The 21,840-nt window shown below is 40.1% G+C and overlaps 1 protein-coding gene across 26 annotated transcripts in view; it reads left to right on the top strand.

Moving 5' to 3' along the window:
- The window catches only part of PARD3 (par-3 family cell polarity regulator), a 717,622-nt gene that overhangs the window by 261,711 nt on the left and 434,071 nt on the right, over positions 1 to 21,840 (top strand). The window contains exon 1 of one of the 26 annotated variants that reach the window (XM_050804767.1): positions 1,601 to 10,230. The exons of the other annotated variants lie outside the window; for them this stretch is intronic. Within the exon in view, the coding sequence (XP_050660724.1) occupies positions 10,228 to 10,230 (3 nt within the window). The 5' untranslated portion in view covers positions 1,601 to 10,227. Of the gene's footprint in view, positions 1 to 1,600; positions 10,231 to 21,840 lie in introns of those variants that run through there. 26 annotated transcript variants of the gene reach the window in all.

Raw genomic sequence — 21,840 nt, 5'->3', positions numbered from 1 at the left:
GCCTACAAGCCTTTGAATCTTGGATCAATGACAAATACTTCTTTGCCAATAAGATCAATTCAGTTAAATTGAGCTCTTGTGAGACACGTCCGCAATTAACTGAGATATAAGGCCGAGTATGGTGCCTAAGTTAGAGACTTGTGGAAGTCCAGGTGAATGAGAAAGTAACAGTGCTTTGACATAGGGGCTCCAGAAAGTGCAAAAGGAGGTGGCCTTAGAGACTTATTCTGGGGGGGGAAAAAAAAAAAAAGAGTTTTCAATTCTAGTGAAGAAGATTCTTCTAGAAAAATTTATGGATTTGAAGGCAGCATTTATGTTTGTTTACTTATTTGCTTATGAGACTGAGTCTCACTCTGTTGCCCAGGCTATAGTGCAGTGGCTCAATCTCGGCTCACTACAGCCTCTGCCTCCCAGGTTCAAGTAATTCTCCCGCCTCAGCCTCCCGAGTAGCTGGGATTATAGGCATATGCCCCGAAGCCCAGCTAATTTTTATATTTTTAGTAGAGACGGGGTTTGAGATCTGTGGGGTTTCACCATGTTGGCCAGGCTGGCCTCGAATTCCTGACCTGAAGTGATCTGCCCACCTCAGCCTCCCAAAGTGCTGGGATTACAGGCATGAACCACTGCACCTGGCCGGCAGTGTGCATTTATGTAATTAAGAATTGGAGTAAAGGTAAATGTGTACATTTTCTGGGAAGGGGATATTCAGCAATGGAAGCTGAGGCACACTTTCTCTGGAATAATATAGCTTCAGCCTCTTTCAGATTTAGTATAATTAGAGTCAAGGGGACTGTCAGAAAGGAGATAGAACTCATTCCCCAATCATGGTTGACTTAACACTTTGAGGAAATGAGGTAGCAGGAATGATAAGTATTTTATCAATTATCCTGAAGATCAAAGCAATATGATAGTTTAGTCTATGATTCTTGCTTGTAATCCCATATGACTAATACAGTGAAGCAGAAGTCCTATTAAGAACTGTAGCTACTGACAACTTTGTAACAGCATCCACTCAAATTGGTTTTTGAATAAGCAGATCATACGTAAACCTCTGAAATAGCAGTAGTAGATTCATTTGGGGTGCTGCAATGGGGACTATAATTAGTTATTCAACTTTTTTTTTTTTGCAAAAAGATGTGCAATCCACATGCAAAGTGAGAACACGGTAAGAAACGTTCAGTGTATTCTGTAGAGGAGTGTGGGGAGCCATACTTAGCACATACAGCCAGCAACACCAAAGTCGTCATCATCTTTTGATTGAAAAATAGCCCTGGCAAAATCGTAACAAGAATAGTAACAGTTTTGTGATACCTTTTGTACTCCCTCCCTCCCTTCCTTCCTTTCTTCCTTTTTTTTTTTTGTCTGGGTCTCACTCTGTTACCCAGGCTGGCTAGAGTGCAGTGGCATTGATCATAGCTCACTGAAGTTTCAACCTCCTGGACTCAAGCAGTCCTCCCACCTTAGCCTCCCAAGTAGCCGGGACTATAGATGCACACCACCACACCTAGCTAATTTTATTTTCTTTTGTTTTTTTGCAATAGAGATGGGAGGCTGGGTGCAGTGGCTCATGCCTGTAATCCCAGCACTTTGGGAGGCCGAGGCAGGTGGATTGCTTGAGGTCAGGAGTTTGAGACTAGCCAGGCCGACATGGTGAAACCCTGTCTCTTAGCCGGGCATGGTGGCAGGCACCTGTAATCCCAGCTACTTAGGAGGCTGAGACAGGAGAATTGCTTGAACCTGGGAGGCGAAGGTTACAGTGAGCCGAGATTGCACCATTGCATTCCAGCCTGGGCAACAAGAGTGAAACTCCATCTCAAAACCACAATGAGATACCATCTCACACCAATTAGAATGGCAATCATTAAAAAGTCAGGACACAACTGGTGCTGGAGAGGATGTGGAGAAATAGGAACACTTTTACACTGTTGGTGGGACTGTAAACTAGTTCAACCATTATGGAAAACAGTATGGCGATTCCTCAAGGATCTAGAACTAGATGTACCATATGACCCAGCCATCCCATTACTGGGTATATACCCAAAGGATTATAAATCATGCTGCTATAAAGACACATGCACACATATGTTTATTGCGGCACTATTCACAATAGCAAAGACTTGGAATCAACCCATCATCAGTGACAGACTGGATTAAGAAAATGTGGCACATATACACCACGGAATACTATGCAGCCGTAAAAAAGGATGAGTTTGTGTCCTTTGTAGGGACATGGATGCAGCTGGCAACCATCATTCTCAGCAAACTATCGCAAGAACAGAAAACCAAACACCGCATGTTCTCACTCATAGGTGGGAACTGAACAATGAGATCACTTGGACTCGGGAAGGGGAACATCATACACCGGGGCCTATCATGGGGAGGGGGGAGAGGGGAGGGATTGCACTGGGAGTTATACCTGATGTAAATGACGAGTTGATGGGTGCTGACGAGTTGATGGGTGCAGCACGCCACCATGGCACAAGTATACATATGTAACAAACCTGCACGTTATGCACATGTACCCTAGAACTTAAAGTATAATAATAATAATAAAACCAAAAAACCAAAAAAACAAAAAATGAACCAGTAGGGATGGGACTCTCTCTGTGTTGCCCAGGCTGGTCTCAGACTGCTGGGCTCAAGCGATCCTATTTCCTTGGCCTTCCAAAATGCTGGGATTTTACCGACCCTGGCTCTTTTGTATTTTCTAGTTACTCTGTTTGATAACTATTTTCTAGGCATATACCTTATTCTGTATGATGTGTTGGGTACTGATGATACAAAAGTGAATAGAGCACACTCACTCTTGTCAAGTCGTTTGGTTGGTTATAACCTATTTTTCTCCCTAAAACCAACATACTTGGAGATAAGCACACATTCTAGCAGGAAGAGTGGCCTACTTTGGCAAGAGTAAAGACGAAGAGATCATGGAGTCAGTGTTCTCTGGCAGAAAGTCAGCTACATGGTGGGCATTCCTCTCTGCAGGGTGGACCCCTGGGTCTGTTGAACATTGCTGAGCTATTGGCTGAGGAAGAACATATAACTCCAGCAGTTATACCTTCCTTTACCACCTGTTAGGATTTAAAGGACAGGACATCTCACCTGGCTTGACTTGGGAGTAGGATAGAAACAGGTACATCTCTGTGTCTAGAAAGGTTTTGTATGATAATATAAAATCTGTGAACAGGAGTATCCCTTTATACATAATTAGGGTGTAGAACATAGCCCAGTACAGGACAGTGGTCTAGGGGAAAGGAAACGGTTTGTGTGGTTTTATGTGGGAGGGTTAGGTAACTCTTGAAGTTCATGGCTGGAACAGACATGGACAGAAAAAATAAACACTAACTTCGCTCATCTAAATTCTTTAAGCAAAGGAATTGGAGGTAGCCCAGTTGTGTCTTAAATTCTCCTTGCACATAGGATGTTAGACTATATTCAATTGAGTTTCTTGATGTTTCGCATAACAAAAGCCAGATTAATTTAGCTTTAGTAGAAAAGAAAAATACTGTTGTAACGTTACTACCGGGGTTCTTCATAACCTCAACCAGCATCGCAAGTTAAGGGAAAAAAGAACTAGAAAGACACTGAGAACTCCAGCAGTACCTCCACTCAGTCTCCGATTTCTGCTTTCTTCTGGGCTTCTGTTTTATTCCTGTTTCCCTTGAGTTGCTTTCTTTACCTATTTCCTTGTTACAATTTGTCTGACTCATGTTGCTGAGTTTTCGTTTTGATAGTTCTAGCCACAAGTGGAGATGTCTCTCTCTGTGCTACCTCCAAGTTCCGTGGAGAGATAATCTAGTTGGTTCCACTTAGATCAGAGGGTCCAACCCTGATCTCTTCAGCAGTGGCTAGAAGGAGGTGGTGCAGGGTGATGACAGTGAAGGTGCCTGTGGCTGTGGGTGATTGGGTGGAGTCATCCAGGACACCTGTGCCTCCCCAGGGCTCACTCCTTTGGATGGGGGGTAGGTAGGTAGGGGTGTGGGTGGGTGGTGGTATTTCCCAGAGACTGGAGGGTACCACCAGAGCTTGGATAAACTGGTACCTTGTAAGATACATAGGATTAGAAAAGACTAATACATATTGAGGGTGTCAGAAAAATCAGGACACTTAAATAATGATGTAAAAGATAAGCATACAGCTCATGATTCAACTTAGTTTAATGTTTCCTAATATTTAAAGCAAAAGTTGAAGTATCACTTATTCTATGATCCTGTACCTTTTTTGTTTTGTTTTGTTCCTCAGTTATTTCTGATACAAAATTTTCTTAGGAGACCATTTTCCCATGCAGGCAGCATAAAAGATTTTGTATTCTAAGTGAATTCCAAAACAGAAGAAAAACTTCCCATCATTTTCAAGTAAAAAAGTGATTGTATGATTCTGTTGAGATGGAATGGCACCGCAGTTCGTGTATTTAAAGGTAACATTCAAAGTGCCTTAAAGGAAAAAGGACTTTATTTTTTAGAGCAATGTTAGGTTCACAGCAAAATCGAGTGCAAGGTACAGAAATATCCTCATATCCCCGTCTGCCACAAACTTGCATACCCTCCTCATTAACAACATCCCCCACTACAGTGGAACATTTGCTACAGTTGATGAACCTACATGGACACATCGTCATCACCCAGAGACCATGGTTTACATGAAGGTTCACTTTTGGTGTTGTACATTCAGTGGGTTTGGACAAATTTATAATGACACCATTGTAGTCTCATCCAATATGGTTTCACTGTCCTAAAATCTTCTGTGTTCTGTGCATTCATCCCTCCATCCCGTTGAATTTCTGTACCTAATTACTCAGTTAAGTAATACATTCTGAAATACTAGACTCTGTCATCTCAGTATTTTAGTATTCGATGTCTAGATGTTTCTTCATGAATGAGTGCCTTTGGCTGTTTGTCTCATTGTGAAAAGTTAATTTGATTTTAATATAAATATATCCATTCCTCATATTAATAATTTTTGTTCCAATTTTAAAGCTTGATAATTTTTTAAAAAATGGGCACTAATACTGTGAGATTCTGATTCCTAACGATAGGCCGCTGAGTTGTCATTGGCCTTCATTCTAACTAGTATTAAGTTTCTTTGTGTTTCTATTACTTATTTCTGACTGTTAGATTTATTTTCCATAGAATTTAAAGTCTTTGAGTTATGAGAAATCTATATCCTCCCTTTTAAATTACTTAAGAATAAAGCTTGCATTAAAACCATGTGCTAGACATTTTAATTTTTCCTGTTGTTTAAAAAAGGCCTTCATTAAAAGTTGGTACAAAGAAAGATCTTAAGCTACTCTCATTCAGAATCTTTCACATTCTTAGTACACTGAAAGCATTTGTCAACACTTCATTACTAGCATGGAATATAAGTTAATGATGCAAAAAGTTTAAAACCTTATATTCAATTAGAGAACCTATTAGCTTTGAAAGCAGTAAATAATAATTGGCATTTACTGAATTTTAAACAGGATCTACATGTTACATTTTCGTTTTAGAGTGCATATAACATTTTGCGTTATGCTGTGAAAAACTTGATGTTTTGAGAATACAGTTGCCTTTTAGCATTTAACCTAAAGTCTCTTCCTGATTTTAATGTGGAGTATTTCCTCCTTTTAATTGCTAACATGTTTTTCGAATATTTACACACAATTTTTAAGGTGCTAATTGGCACTGGAATGGCTGGTGGAATGTAAACTGTTGGAATCAACATTAACTTAAAGCACATCCACAATAAATTTTTGTATCCTGGCCTGGAATTGCTGGCATTTGTGCATTAAATGCATTGCTAGTCTAGCAGTAAAATTCATAAAACAGCAGTAGGCGGTTGTAGTATTTACCTTATCAGAGCCTCAAGATGCCAGCCACTGGATCTGCTCAGGAGAATTCCATAGCATCCTTTTTAGTGTTGTAAGTGTTGGGGTAAGTGTCTTAGACCTCTTTTGAACAAAAACATTGCATATTTATGTGTTGAGCTCATTTGATCCAGGGGGGTTAATAAAATAAAAACCCAAACCATTCTCCTAAAACCCCAACATTCAATTCATGTAAGCCTTTGTTATCTCACACTTGCTTTTTGTTTTGTGCTTCTGTTTTCATCCTAAGTTGTCTTTAGTGGTGATTTGCTCTCCTTAGCATGTTTCATGAGAACCCAACATGCCAGTATCTTGCGTGTGCTGTGCTGTGCAAGACAGTTTTCTCATCTGTTTATCCCCTTTTCCCTCTTTGTGGTTTTGCTGAGAATTTGCCATTTATTTATCCCATACCCCAATTTTACAGTTATTCCTCCACTTGGTCATGGAAATTCTATTGTTTGTTATTAATAAAAGACTTTCAAAGGCCTTAATTTCTCTGAATCCAAAACATTGCTGGCAATCACAGTACCCAGGACATACTTTTGTATGGCTTCTTGGGTTCTGCTCTGTGCACTCAGATTCAGAGATTGGGGAGGAAGCTCTCCTTTAACCAGCCCCTTCCATGGTTCTGACCTAGGAATCATGTTTGGCAACCACCACAGCACTCAGGTAGTCATTTTCGGTCATTTCCACCACTCTGAACCTGGCTGCTGACTGGGCGAGACCATTTCCCAGGCTTGGTGGATCAATGGCGATATACCTCCGTTCTGCTAAGTCTTTGCCAGGAGGTCACACAGGATGGGCCTGTCTACTTTAAGTACAGTCACATAGTACGTTGTTTAGTTCATTATGTAGCATCATTTTATAGGGCATTTGAGCATTCGAAGTGGCTGCCTCGTCTAAGGACAAAGTCACTTCAAGTTGGCATTGACGTAGTTTCAGTAGGTATTACTGTTATATGAGGTTGATGCAGAAGTAATTATGGTTTTTGCCATTAAAAACTGTCATTTCTTTTGCACCAATGCATTTTGATATTAATTTTGATATTTTAAGTGTTTTTTCAGTCCATTTGTTAAAGGTCTCTTCAGACTTAAAATTAGTCATGGTCGTAGGCAATAGTTAAAAATTAGATTCCTGAAAAGTAAATTTAGATTTTTTTTTTTTTTTTTTAAAACAGAGTTTTGTTCCTGTTGCCCAGGCTGGAGTGCAATGGTGATGTCTCAGCTCACTGCAACCTCTGCCTCCCGGGTTTAACCAGTTCTCCTTCCTCAGCCTCCTGAGTAGCTGAGATTACAAGCATGCACCACCATGCGTGGCTAATTTTTCTTTTTGTATTTTTAGTAGAGATGGGGTTTCACCATGTTGGCCAGGCTGGTCTTGAACTCCTGACCTGAGGTGATCCACCCACCTTGGCCTCCCAAAGTGTTAGGATTACAGGCATGAGCCACTATTCTTCTCTCTTAGTTTTGGTCCCAGGCAGGAGTCAGGGGTGCAGGAGGCTCTCTGCTTGGGGCAATTTCTCAGCCCTCTCCACAAACCTCCAGCCCAAGGGCTGTTGCAATTGGAATCAAAGGTGGGGTCAGTGAATTCCTAGGCTCTTTGACCCTGAGGCGGCCTGTTAGAGTCTGTTATTTGTGTTCATTTGAGTGAGTGGATGGATACAGTGGGTTAAGAAGTGACTCTGTATGTTGTATATGACTTTAGGACATTTTGATGGATTAGTTGTGCAGTGATGTTGGCTAAAATTCACTGAGTCCACAGGTAGAGCTGGTGATGCTGGTGACTGGGCCTGCTGCATCCCACCCTGCTTCCTGGAGGAACTGAACAGGGCACTGCTTCGGGATATGAGCATTTCCTTCTTACCCCTTTGACAGGTGGATGTGCAAAATTTTGTGACTTTGAACTTTCATATCCAAGCATTCATAGTCAAGCAGTGTGTCCTGTAATTCATATGAGGTTTCATTGATCATTTCAGTTGCTTTGGGTTAGTCTTTTTTGGTATACATTTTGCATATACAGAATTAGTATATTTTTGTAACTGGACTTAGGAAAGCTGGGTAAATATGAGAGAATTTCTCTTACTACTTATGGCATTAAAATGCCCTGCATAAGTGGAGCTTTTGCTCATGCTTGAAAGTGAAGGGCATATGTAATACAAAACACTGTATCTGTGATGTTTTAGATTGGGATTGTGCAGACGTGTTTTTTAAAATAATGCATAGGTGAAAAATGAGTAGATTATTAAAATAATGAAAAACATTCTGTTTTTGAAGTGAAGTCTTTTAATATTGTACTCCTGCTGTTTTATTTTTAAACTAATAGTTAAAAGAGCACAACGATTTATTTTTTTCTGGGTTGCAAGGAAATCCTAATTATCTGCAAATATGGAGTGACTGTAAAATAAGTGAGCCCTGAGGAGAGGGACGTTTGTTTTTCTTAAGCTTCTGTGAGCAATGATTTCCTTGAAAATTTTTATTTTGCATTCTAATTTTTTTTTCAAAAGGAAGGTGTTTTTCTTTCCAGGCGGTATAGATTCCAGTACATTAAAGGTGGCTGGCAGGCCAGGTGAGGTGTGGCTCACGCCTGTAATCCAAGCACTTTTTGGGAGGCCTAGCCGGGATGATCACTTGGTCTTAGGAGTTCGACACCAGCCTGGGCAGCATGGCAAGACCCTGTCTCTACTAAAGATGTAAAAATTAGCCGGGTATGGTGGTACATGCCTGTAGTCCCAGCTACCTGGGAGGCAGAGCAGGGAGGATCACTGGAACCCAGGACTTTGAGGCAGTGATCCTGCCACTGCACTCCAGCCTGGGTGACAGAGTGAGATCTTGTCTCAAAGATAAAAGGTGCAGGGCACATGGCAGTGACCCACCTGTCTGTGGTGATGTGCAAGGATGGTGTCCTTCTCACCATGCATATGTGCATCTAGCCCTACCTCGCACATTCATGTGCTCCAGATGTTTGTGAAAGAATCAACCAGTGGACCGTGATTCACCTCATGCAGCCTGTGAGATTTTCTTTTAATGTATTCAGCCAGGATATGAGAAGGTCCAGCAAGGCTCTCGGTGATTAAAGCAGCATGATTCTTTTTGGCTGGAGCTTACATTTGTATGCTGGATGGTTCCTGCTTGTGCAGCTTTCTGGGCGTGGTCGTGGAGGAGAAGTGGAAATTTTGAAGGGCTTGGATGCTTTTGCTGTCATCAGAACCTTCTTACCTTTTGTGTGCTCAGAGGCACACAGCCCACCTCAGCCACAAAAGGAGACAGTGGGAGAGTATGCCTCATTGAAAGACAGACATGGTGACTTTACATTTTGAAATGAAGTTTCAACGAAGTTTATTCCTGTTTGAGGATAGTAGGATGAAAATTTTAAAGATAGTGGCAAAACCCCTCCAAATACAACTCTAACCACTGTGTAATTGAGTGTATTTTAGGGTATGTTATAAATGTTTTGTCACTAAACCGGTAATCAATGTCATGAAAAAATACAACTGCATGGATGGGGTGGGGCTGCAGGGACCGGCTAACTTTTGACAAAATGCAGAATCTCAGTGGAATCAGCAGCCAAAACAAAGAAACAAAACCGGATCCCATTCTTATCTTGTGTTGGTGAATTGTGGGCTACTTTGTAGGACTTCAGAAGAGAAGAGAATCTCATCTCTGAAAAGTAAAAACGGACTATGGATAAGAGAATGCTTTCATATACTTTTGATGTTGGACTATGAGGTCCATCAAAATCTAAGACCTTCAAAGGAAAAAATTATTTAAAATAGTGTTTCGTATATTAATTAAATAAGACTGTACTGTGAGGTACTCTTAAGTTAAAGGCAACCACCCAAGTTCTGTTGAAACACATCCCCATAATCCCCACAGAGCTCCTCATTCAGAGGATTTCTCATGGGAACAAGTTCTATTGCTAGCAGTTTCCAGAATACTGAATTATCTATGTTATCACAGTTGTATGAAAAACATATCAGATCAAGATTTGTACTGTTTGCAAAAATATCGGCTACAAACAAAAAGAAATGCAACTGTCGAGCTCTGAGTTACCCGTTGGTTGCAGTTTTGTTTTCCTGCTGCAGCCCACTCTCTGGAAATGCTGGCGCAGCCGCTGTTCGATTTGTTTGGACTCTGGCTGACGTAAGGTCTAAGAATGGATAGACCTGGATTATCCCTGTCCAAGTAGTTGAAAGTGGACTGTTTTTGAGAGTGCTGAACAGGAATTGGATTTGGAACGTGATAGAGACCAAAGAAAGACTTGTAGCAAGTGACTGTAATTTTTGTTCAAAGTATTTGCAAAACTAAAGCCAGTAAAAGGCTGCCTTCTCTGTGGCCCCATTTTTTTTTTAGTTCCTGGCCTTTTCCTTGGAATCAGAGAAAAGAATGGTAAGTCTCCCCACAGAACACACTGGAATGTCGAGGAAGATTGTTCATAAACCACATTCATTGAGTGACTGCTGTGTTTAGGGTGAAATTTTAATGCCAGGTGGTAGTTAATTTCATGCTATTTTATTTTTTTCTGTTATCTTAAAATATCCTTCATACATGACCACGCTATTTTATTTATTAGTTTATTTTATTTTGAGACAGAGTCTTGCTCTGTTGCCCAGGCTGCAGTGCAGTGGTGCGATCTTGGCTCACTGCAACCTCCGCCACCTGGGTTCAAGCGATTCTTGTGCCTTGACCTCCTGAGTAGCTGGGACTATAGTCACGTACCACCATGCCTGGCTTTTTTTTCTTTTTTCTTTTTTTTTAAAGTAGAGTTAGGGTTTTGCCACATTGCCCAGGCTAGTCTCCAACTCCTGGCCTCAAGTGATTCACCTGCCTCAGCCTCCCAATGTGTTGGGATTACAGGCATGAGCCACCATGTCCGCCCGCCCTTACTATTTTAAACAGTGGGAAAACTTCTGTAGGAAATGAGATGGACAAATGAAGACATAAAGAGCCTGCCTGTGACCTACAGAAAATGGAGTTTCCTGGATTAATTAATGTTATTGCTTACAATGTTTGAAGTATAGCCTAACTGCTCTAACTAAAAAATATCAAATGGAGAGACTGTGTGCTTGATCAGTAGAAGCTCAGTGGTCCGAAGGTGTCCATACCTTTGTATAATTTGCTTGTCACCATCTGGTTAGCTTTTAGAGCCCACTGATGTACAACAATATTTATGACATCATGGGGAATTTTTTATGTTAACACTTCATAATGTAGGCCATTTTTTCAGTAATTATCAACACCTAGGGCCAGAATTTGCTGGTTAATTTAATGCTTAAAGTTTTTAAGCATCATCATTGCCTGAGATATGTTTTTTTTTTCCATCTGCATAATGCATTTTTTCTCATCATTAAGCAATGGCATTTTAATTGGAGTCACCACTTGATCAATAAATGTCAGGTCATGGCATGGGAAGAAGAGGAAAGCACGTTCAGTGATAGCCTGTCCGATTGGGAACTCACCCAAGTACTTACCCTCCCCTCCCCTGCCTTCAGTGATCCTTTCTGTGTAATGTTAAAGTTAAACATGTGATTTCCTTGCAGAGCATAGAAGCTGTATATCTCAATGTAATAAATCTCAACGAGTTCTTGGCAATGATGCCTATATTTTATGTGTGCTATGATTATCTTTAGTCATAATTATTTAATACATATGGTATATGTAACATTTATAGCCTTCCCAAAGGGAAAAATGATGTGGCATAATTTTGGCAGATTGTTTATATTGTTTACGTTCAAAACGTATTGTAAAAAATGCTATGCATGTGACTTTGAAACCCCAGTGTTCTATTTTTAAACGCTTGTATGACTATAAGAAACTAAGCGCAGTAAGTAATCCAGTTTTTACATATTTCCTCTTGTAAATTACTGTTAATTGTTAATGTCCATTGAATTGACCTGCTAATGGGCACAGGCTGACAAAGGGAGTGTCCCTCTAGCTTTTTGATGAACTGTTTCAGTAATGTCAGACAATCCATAACTTTGCATGAAGGTTTAAGTTTCATCGGCCATGGTCTAGGCAAATTTCTGTGTTCTCATTATCAAATATTGAGTAGCTAAATTTTATAAAAAGTAACTTGTTAGAGTGAGCTAAACATTTAAAAAGTATTTCTTGCTTTTGTGTGTTTGATGGGCTAAATAATTCCTTGCGTTTTCAGATTCTTTCATTTGTGTTCTGACAGTAAGAACTGTGTTTTATCTGGCTGTCAGGGGTTCTTCTGGAATGGTCCTAAATTCTAATGTGCTCATTCGTTGTGTTTAGCCTAAACAATACGTTAAATAGCTTTAAAAAAAATGAAATAATAGGAAAGCCAGCTCTGTTAATTCTAATGAAAATTAAAGCTATATATTTATTCCCAGTGAAACCCTGGAACTTATTGATGAGGTGGATGTTGGTAATTGCTATGATCTGCAAAGTGCTTATTTTTTCTTTGTATAGAAGTATATTCATCTAGTACATTTAGTATTTTGCAGTAGTTATTTTATTTAAAATTTGCAAGGCCAGCCTGGGTGACAGAGCGAGACTCGGTCTCAAAAAAAAAAAAAAAAGAAATTGCCGCCTTTTTTTTTTTCTTTTTCTTTTTTGAGGCAGAGTCTCTCACTATCACCTGGGCTGGCGTGTAGTGGTGTAGTCTCGGCTCACTGCAACCTCCACCTCTCAGGTTCAAGTGATTCTCCTACCTCAGCCTCCTAAGTAGCTAGGCTTACAGGCGCCCGCCACCATGCCTGGCTAATTTTTTGTATTTTTAGTGGAGACGGGGGTTTCACTATCTTGGACAAGCTGGTCTTGAACTCCTGACCTTGTGGTTCACCCGCCTTGGCCTAACAAAGTGCTGGGATTACAGGTGAGAGCCACTGTGCCCGGCCTAAAATTTGCCACATTTTAACTCTTTATGTAAAGTGTTAACTTCAAAATGCAAAACAACTTTTCGTCATTTAAAAAATATTAACAGCTACTATATGTTGGTAATTTGTTAGGTTCTAAAAGTATAGAACATATATTTTATTTATTGTATTTATTTCATTTTATTATAAATATACTTTTACGTTAAAGATGTGCTTATAGTGCAAGCAACTGATAAAGTGCCAAGCAGAAAATAAATCCCTTGTAATTCTACAATGTTAAGTAAGTCACACCACATGTTAATATTTTGGGGCATAGTTTTGCCTTTCTTTGCCTATGGATATATATTTTAATAACTACATAGGTTTTAATTAAAATGGATATAAAGGCCAGGTGGTGCAGTGGCTCACGCCTGTAATGCCAGCACTTCAGGAGGCCAAGGCGGGCGGATTGCCTGAGGTCAGGAGTTCGAGACCAGTCTGGCCAACATGGTGAAACCCCGTCTCTACTAAAAATACAAAAAAATTAGCTGGGCATGGTGGTGGGCACCTGTAATCCCAGTTACTCAAGAGGCTGAGGCAGGGGAATGGCTTGAACCAGGGAGGTGGAGATTGCAGTGAGCCAAGATCATGCCACTGCACTCCAGCCTGGGCGACAGAGCAAGACTCCATCTCAGAAAAAGGATATAAAGTGATTTGTTTAATTAGTCTCCTCTTCTGTATGTTTAAGGGTGTTTTAAATGATTTTCTTGTAAGGCAATTATAATATTTTTTTCTGTCAATGTCCATGTCAACAGATTTCTTCCTGGCACCATGTCCAAATGTTTGTATCTGTTGACGAGTGCTTTGGGGGCAGTGCTGGTGTTTGGCCCTAACACTTGAGTTTGAGAGAGATGTTATTTTGAAAACTCTACTCCCAGGTTATCTGTTAAGTTCTTACCCTCCAACCTTGCCCTTTAGATTTGGAATGTTGAAGTTTTGGTTTGAGATGAACCAGTTGTGGAAATTTGCTTGATTCCGGAACAGGTGATCAGGTTGCAAAGATTAGGTAAGGTGGGCTATGTAGGTTATTGTTCAGTCCGGTAATTAAATAAAAATCTGATGAAAGAGGAATCAAATAGCCATGAACACCCTTCCTATTTTTTGAAGAGGGAACAGCGTTGGGTGTGTTGGGTTTTGAAGCTCATGTGATAGAAGACTGAAATTACGTCTTGACAGAACCCCTTTTCTTAAATTCTTTGGCAATATATTGAGTGCATGAACTCAGTACAGGTACTGTGAGAGCAGAAAGTGTGAGAAATTGTTCTTGCCTGTGGCTTGTGGTAGTGGTTAATGGTGGACTTTATACTGTCTCTTAGTGTCTCTGCTTCGTGGCTTAACTTCACTAAGCCAGAGTTGCTCCAGTGTAGATGAGAATAATAGTTACTACATCCTAACATTACCGTAAGAATTAAACAAAATGAATTTATGGACGTCGCTTGGTACAGCAAGTCTTCATAAATACTCAAGTTTTTCTTTGTTCTTGTCCTTTATTCTCAAATTGGCATCTCTATAAGGTTAGAACAGAGTTTCCCAAACTTGAGGTGGCATTACAGATTTCTGGGCTCCAGCCTCAGAGTTTCTGATTCCGCAGGACTGATGGGGCCTGAATATTTACCTTTCTAAAAGTTCCCAGGTGATGCTGGTGCTACTGGGAGGGACCACACTTTGAGAAACTCTGGGTTAATGTATTATAAAGACAGGTGTTATTTTGAGCCAGTAAATTATATAACCCTTTCTTTTTAAACCCCCTGAGTAAATAACATTTAAGATGGACAAACTTGATATTATATAGTGCCGTATGCCCCAAGCAGTTAAATTTGAATTGTTTTTGATTATTAAGGAAATTTAGAGCTAGAATGACCTAGTTATTTCAGAAATAGAATGATTTAGATTTTTGAGGACTTTGATAGCACCTAAGTATATACCTATAATATTGGCTTAATTTTAATGAAAAGTGTTAAATAAATGTTTTCCTTGAATGTGGACACTACTTATGTTTTTAGTGAATTTTATTCACTTAAACATGTTTTTTCCCCCCCCAAATTTTAAGTGTTAATAGATGCAGAATTCAAAAAGAAAAGTTAAGGCTAGGAGCCTTTTAAATTTATTTTATAGCTTCCTGTGAAAGATCTGCAGAAACCAAACTCCTTTTAACGTCATGATTTTTACCACATGTTGAAGATAACTCGAATTGTCAACCAAGTCTTGTTGTGAGTTGCCAATGATCTGCCATCATCTGTGAGAATTAAGCTTCACTCATGTAATTTTCTTGATGAGTGCCAGACAGGAGCAGGTACTGAATATATGGTGTTGACATACTTAATTTAGTGCTCTTTCCACAAAGCTATTACATTGACTATTAATTGGCCTTCTGATAAAATTTCAACTTAATGCAAATGATGAAAAAAGGCATCCTAGGATACTCGCTGCTGCTCCTGAAATTATTCACATGCCCTGAGAGCTCATTAGTGACAGTGCACTTACCCACTTTTCTTTGGAATGCAATTAGGGTTCTTTTAAATACAGTGGCTAAAATTCAGACTGTGAATAAAAAAATATTTTTGACAAACCTTTAACTTAACACTTTATAGTTTGTTCTTATGTTGTATAGTTGCACGTCTTCCATAGTCTGAAAAGCAAAGAGGAGCTTATGTTCCATTCTTCACACTCTCTGGTTTTCCATTATACTGGCCTTGCCTGGAACAGGTTGCACAAGAAAAGTTCAACAAGAGCTTTAAGTTGCGTTTTTGGTTTATATAAGTATGCATGGTGAACAGCAAGTAGATTTCTGTCTTTTCATGGTTTGGTCTTTTCTTCTTTTCTTTTCAGTTTTCAGTCCTCTTCTCATTTATCAGGTTTTGTTTTAGGATTTTACAAACTGTTATTCTTTTATTTATGTTAAATAGAAACATGAGAAAATCCTTTATTTTTTAATTTTTATTTTTTGGAGACACGGTTTTGCTCTGCTGTCTAGGCTGGAGTGCAGTGGTATGATCATGGCTCATGGCAGCCTCGACCTTCTAGGCTCCAGGGTTCCTCCCACCTCAGCCTCCTGAGTAGCTGGGACCCTCATGTCTGGCTAATTTTTTTTTCTTTCTAAATTTGAAAAAAAGCCTTTTAAATAAAGAAGTCAGAATATTCCTTATGAATACAAACCAAGTTCATGGATGCAAGTAAATGTTGAGTTCTTTGTACACTTGCATGCCATCTTAGAATTTTTTTAGTCAACCCTAACATCTAACTCTTTAGCATGTTCTGATGGCCTGAATGAGAATTATCTTATTTAAAGTTCTTGTGTGAAAACAGTGAAGTTTAAACAAAAATTCTGAAAAATAGTGAGTTTATTCACAATATGTATATCACAGGAATGTATCACTTTCTGGTAAATGATATATAAATGATGATGCCTTGTTCCATCTTTTTAAAATTGTGTGACACAATGCTTTATGGTTTTTTTTAGTTTTACGGTTGTCTGCAGTGAGCACTTATGATATTTTATAATCAGAAGAAAAATATTTGTAACCATGTTTTAACAATGCCCATTAAGAGGCTACTGTTACATTTACTTTGTAAATATTATCAGACTTTGCCTAAGGCATGCACATATAAATCCATATATGTTCTACGGGAGTGATCAGCAGATGGGATGAAGTGTAGGGTCAGTTAGTGGCCTTTAACTTTTCGGTTGTCTCCTATAATGGGGTTTCTCAGCCTCTACACAAATGACATTTTGGACTGGATTATTCTTTGTTGTGTGGGGCTGTCCTGTGCATTGAGGATGTTTTGTAGTTTCCCTGACCTATACTGTTTAGAGATCAATAATATTGACCCCAGTTGTGACAACCAAATAGGTCTCACACAGTACCAGTGTCCCCTGGGGGCAAAATTGCCCCTCATTGAGAATCACTACCCTAGAGTAAAAAATACATTTCACTTGGCAGTCCAGTGGCTAAATGCAAGCATGTGTGTGCATGCACACACACACCAAACAACCTTACTACTTAAAGTGTACATTGATATTTTCTATTTTATTTTGTTCCATTCTGTTCATTCCATATCATTTTCTTTAAAAATGTTTTTGAGGATACTTTTCTGAATAAGGTGGTTCCTATAACAGTGTTCACTTTAAAATGTACATAGGCCAGGGGCGGTGTTGCTCACCTGTGTCTCAGCTACTTGGGAGGCTGCGGCTGGAGGATTGCTTGAGCCCAGGACTTCAAGGCTGCAGGGAGCCATGATCATGCCACTGCACTCCAGCCTGGGCCACAGAGCGAGACCCTGTCCCACCTTCCCACCCAAAAAACTTACGTGGAGTAAAGATGAACTGTTTTGACTTTATGTGGGTTTTCTTAAAGCAAGGTGTACTAAGATTGAAGAACGCTGCTTATTCTGGGTTCTCTGTGGATGGGATGTGTAGTGATGAATACATATAATATTGGCTTAATTTTAATGAAAGTTGTTAAATAAATGTTGTTTTCCTTGGATGTGGACACTGCATTTGTGGACACTTAAAAATTGCTGCAGTTTAGGCACCAGCACTTCCCAGGGGCCTCCTCCCTGTAATCTGACACATCACACACAAGGCAGATCCTCTGAGGTGTGGTCTAAATGTGAGCAAGAGACAAAGGTTGTGCTGTTAGCATGAAAAGTTTGTGCCTTCTTGGACTTCAGGGTTTTGTACAAGGTTGAGATGGAAGACTGCCTATGAATTCAGAATCCATATGCAGAGGATTCATATAGAATGAGAGAGTTTTGTTGTCCCTTCAGGAATATAGATTCTATCTTGGGGCAGATGGCTTTATATATCTCATACTGCAGAGTCGAGAGATTTGAATTTTCATTTCTCTAAAGGAAACGTTTATAGTTTTCGTTTCTTAAGCACACTGGAAGTCCTTCCCTTCTCTTTGCATTTGTGTTTCTTATACAGATAGCATGTGTAAAATATCAGTTATACTGCAGTTATGTACAGGATGAAGGTTTCTCCCTAGGAAATAAATAAACCATCCTCCACGTGCCTCATTAAATACTTGGTTAAGATTGGAGAAGAAATGTGGCCTTCTAAAAATCAGTCACAATTTTCTATATTGTTATTCACAGTACGGCTTTATGGAATATTTTGATTATTCAGTGTTTTTTTTTTTTTTTTTTTTTTTTTTTTTTTTTTTTTTTTTGAGATGGAGTCTTGGTCTGTCATCCAGGCTGTAGTGCAGTGGGGTGATCTCGGCTCACTGCAAACTCTGTCTCCTGGGTTCACGCCATTCTCCTGCCTCAACCTTCCGAGTAACTGGGACTACAGGCGCCCGCCACCACGTCCGGCTAACTTTTTTTTTGTATTTTTAGTAGAGACGGGGTTTCACTGTGTTAACGAGAATGGTCTTGATCTCCTGACCTCATGATCCGCCCCCCTCGGCCTCCCAAAGTGCAGGGATTACAGGCGTGAGCTACCGTGCCCGGCCTGATTATGTAAATTTTTGAATGGCTTTTTGTTTTTGCTTTAAAATTTTACTTATATCTTAAATTAAGAATGTTGAATCTTGAAAAAGTTGCTGTGGTGACTATATACTTAAGCTTGATGTCTCCAATTCAGAAATGGGTCTTCTAAAACTTCATTGTAAAATCGGTTATTTGGAACTTTACTTTTTCATGGAAACAATATTGCAAGTAATAGATTCCAGAGTCAATAAAAATAACTTATTTAAATCAGAAAGTAAAAAAATTACACCCCTGGTCCCCTCTGAGACAGGATCTCACTCCGTTGCCCAGTCTGGAACACAGTGGCATGGTCATGGCTCACTATAGCCTCAAGCTTCCCAGGCTTAGGTGATCTTCCCACCTCAGCCTTTCGAATAGTTGGGACTACAGGCTAACGGCCACCACGCCTGGCTAATTTTTCTTTTTCTTTTTTTTTTTTTTTTGGTAGAGACAACATCTTGCTATATTGTTCAGGCTGGTCTCGAACTCCCAAGCCCAAGCCATCTGCTGAGCAGGCAGCTCAGCCTCCTGAATTCCTGGGATTACAGGTGTGAGCCACAATGCCTGGCCAAGTAAAGGAAACGTTATATACTTATATCTTTGTATTTATACTGGAGTAGTCTCTCTCCCCATCCACCTTCCTTCCTTCCATGAATTCTCATGCTAGAAGACGAGGTTTAGCAGATAGTATGTTTAGCATTTTTTTTTTTTTTAGTATAGTATGTTGTGAACCACAGGGTGCTTTGGAGGATTTGTTCATTCCCTCAATAGATATTTACTCTGTACCTCCTATGTGCAAGACACTGTTCTAGGTCCTGGGGATGCAGCAGAGCAGTCTGCTCTAATGCATGCTGTTGTTTGACAGCATAACCTGTAACTGAATGTCCTGGGAAGCAGGAGGCAGGCAGCGTGAAGAAGCCTTACAGCGGTCTGCAGCTGAGGGCACGACCATGGGAAAGGACACTGTGGTTCCTGAGGCTTCTGTTCTGGGGACTCTGCCTCCCCATTCTGCCCTCCACACACAGTGTGGTTTTCTGGAACTCCTTTTCTAAATAGGAAAATCTGGAAGGTAGTCACGTATGGTTTCAAGAGAGCTTATAGTGATAGTGTGTTAGTAAAATGTTTCACACCCACTCTCAGCTGAGGCTGAAGGAGTGGGGACTGATTTGTAGTGTTTGCCAATTTCTGTGGTGTACATACTCCCTCCCTGGCCTATTTCAGGAAGCCAATGGGCTGTCCCTGAGTGTGGAGTTGGAAAACACACCATCATACACTTTTACATAGAGTTTCCACCATGCAGATACAACAGACCTAGGACAATCCAAGGCCACACAGAATAGTAAAATGCAACACAGATGATAGGAAGTTTTGCCTTTTTTTTTTTGTTTTTTTTTGAGACGGAGTCTCGCTGTGTCACCGAAACTGGAGTGCAATGGCGCGATCTCGGCTCACTGCAACCTCTGCCTCCTGGGTTTAAGTGATTCTCCCTGTCTCAGCCTCCAGAGTAGCTGGGATTATAGGTGCCCACCAGCATGCCTGGCTAATTTTTATATTTTTAGTAGAGAGGGCATTTTGCCATGTTGGCCAGGCTGGTCTCAAACTCCTAACCTCAGGTGATCTGCCCGCCTTGGCTTCCCAAAGTGCTGGGAATACAGGCATGAGCCACTGTGCCTGGCTGAGTTTTACATATTTATTACTTTGCTTTTAATTTATGTAACTGTAAGTTTATATATCTTAATTTTTAAATGATGAATGTGGTAATAACTGGCTTGCAAAATTCCTGAAAACTTAAGAGTCCTTATGAGCCAGTCTTCACTGGCTCCAGCATCTGGGAGCACCACAATACTTTACTTAAAATCATTATGGCTGGATGTTAGAATACTGAGTTGCTCAGATTTTAGGCAGGTAATATGGAATATGTGTCATAAGATGTAACACCTCCTGTGATGTCTGAGGCAGGACGCTGTAGTCAAAATTTTGGTATTTCTGTAGCAAAATATGAATATTCACCAAGTGAGTAAATACTGTAAATAATCTTGGATTGGTTCAGGGTTGCTTTTGCCACCGAATGTAGTTCTGACAAACTTATGAAAAAATATTTCATTTTCAGAGTCAGTTGATTTTGGAATTGTGGACAAGACATTATGAATCTGTGTCATTGTGTCTGCAAGTCAAGGTTGGTGTTCTAGGTCTAGAAGAACCTGTGTGTTTGCTTTCTCACAATGAGAAGGAGAAGAAACTCAGCATGATCTCCTACTTGGATCATTGGTGCCCTGCCAGAGTGGTGCCTCGCCCCTGTGTTTCTGCAGTCTCTTCTTCACAGAAGGCTCCTGTCCCGGTAACTCTTCCACCCTTCACGACTCTTCCTGTACTTCTTCTTTCTGCCCAGCTTGTCTGGCCTCCACTCCTCGCCCAGTGCTTCATGCCAGATTGATCTGATTTTTCTTTTCACCCCCTCGGTTGGTGTGCAGCCCCCGAGCACATACTTGAAAGGGTGAAGTGAAACTTACAGCCACCTCTGAATAAACATCCCAGCAGTGGAACTGGCTTGGAATCTTGGCTTCTGTGTCTTGGCAAAGCTTATTTTCTTTCAATTCTATGATTCAGACGGGTTACAATCTGGTCAGTCATTACCCACATCTTTCTACACCTGTTGTAGCCTGTTTATAAGTGAATGTATCTCTGAAGGATTTCTGCTGGTGGATTTGCAGTAGGGGACAGAGGCAATTGAGCCAGTGTCTCCCAGAGTGGTCGTCTGTGCTAGGTGCTCTGATTTCTTGATGTTCCTGTTGTTTTTAAGATCCCACATGGAATACTTGATGCTAGGAACCCTAACTTAACAAATTCAGAGGTTTTTCTTTAGTATTACTTTTTATGAGTGGGAAACTATAAACATTACATTTTAGCTATTTATTTATTTTTGAGACAGAGTCTCGCTCTTGTCGCCCAGGCTGGAGTACAGTGGCACATCTCGGCTAAACAATTCATAGTCTTGTTGTGTAGTATTCTGTTTTGTTCATTTATTACACTTAGGATGAGGTGTCACACTTTGTGAGGTGATTTTTTCCCCTTGTCATTTGCCACTTGCCTAAGTGTACTTTGCCGTCTGACAGTACTGAATCAGGTCAGTTTTTAGGTGGCAGCGATTTATAAATAACCTCTTTCCAAAGAAGAAGCAACAGCTTATTAGTGGTTTGTTTACATGAAGCTTGCTTTTATTTTTAGGCAGCCTGGATGTTAATTGTCTAATCAGAGTTGTGTTTCACAATAAACACTAATTTGGTCAGTGTTTGAGTTTCTGTTTCTTTTGGACTGGTATTGAAAGACATAAAAACTGATTTTAGATGTTTAAGCATGACTTTTCTTTGTGTTTGCTGTCATGTCTCCTTATTGCCATGGTCTGTGGGGACTCGTGTATGAAACTGACTTTATTGTCAGAGTGGCTTCCAGTTCCTGGGACATTAAGACATTTCCAGTAATTTCTGTGGTTGCAGAGATAAAGTTGTTAGTGGGAAGTGTGGACCCCAGTGTAGTCAAGGTCTGGGTTGGTTGGACTTCGAATCTGTGAACACCCAGTATCTCCTTGGCTTTGGCAGATGCATCCTGGTTGCTCTTCTTCTTGTACTGCTCTTACTTCTTTCTATGT

The sequence above is a fragment of the Macaca thibetana genome, chromosome 9 (assembly GCF_024542745.1).
Source record: "Macaca thibetana thibetana isolate TM-01 chromosome 9, ASM2454274v1, whole genome shotgun sequence".
Classification (NCBI taxonomy): domain Eukaryota; kingdom Metazoa; phylum Chordata; class Mammalia; order Primates; family Cercopithecidae; genus Macaca; species Macaca thibetana.
Note: the sequence above shows the minus strand (reverse complement) of the source record. Positions and strands in the feature narration are given on the sequence as shown.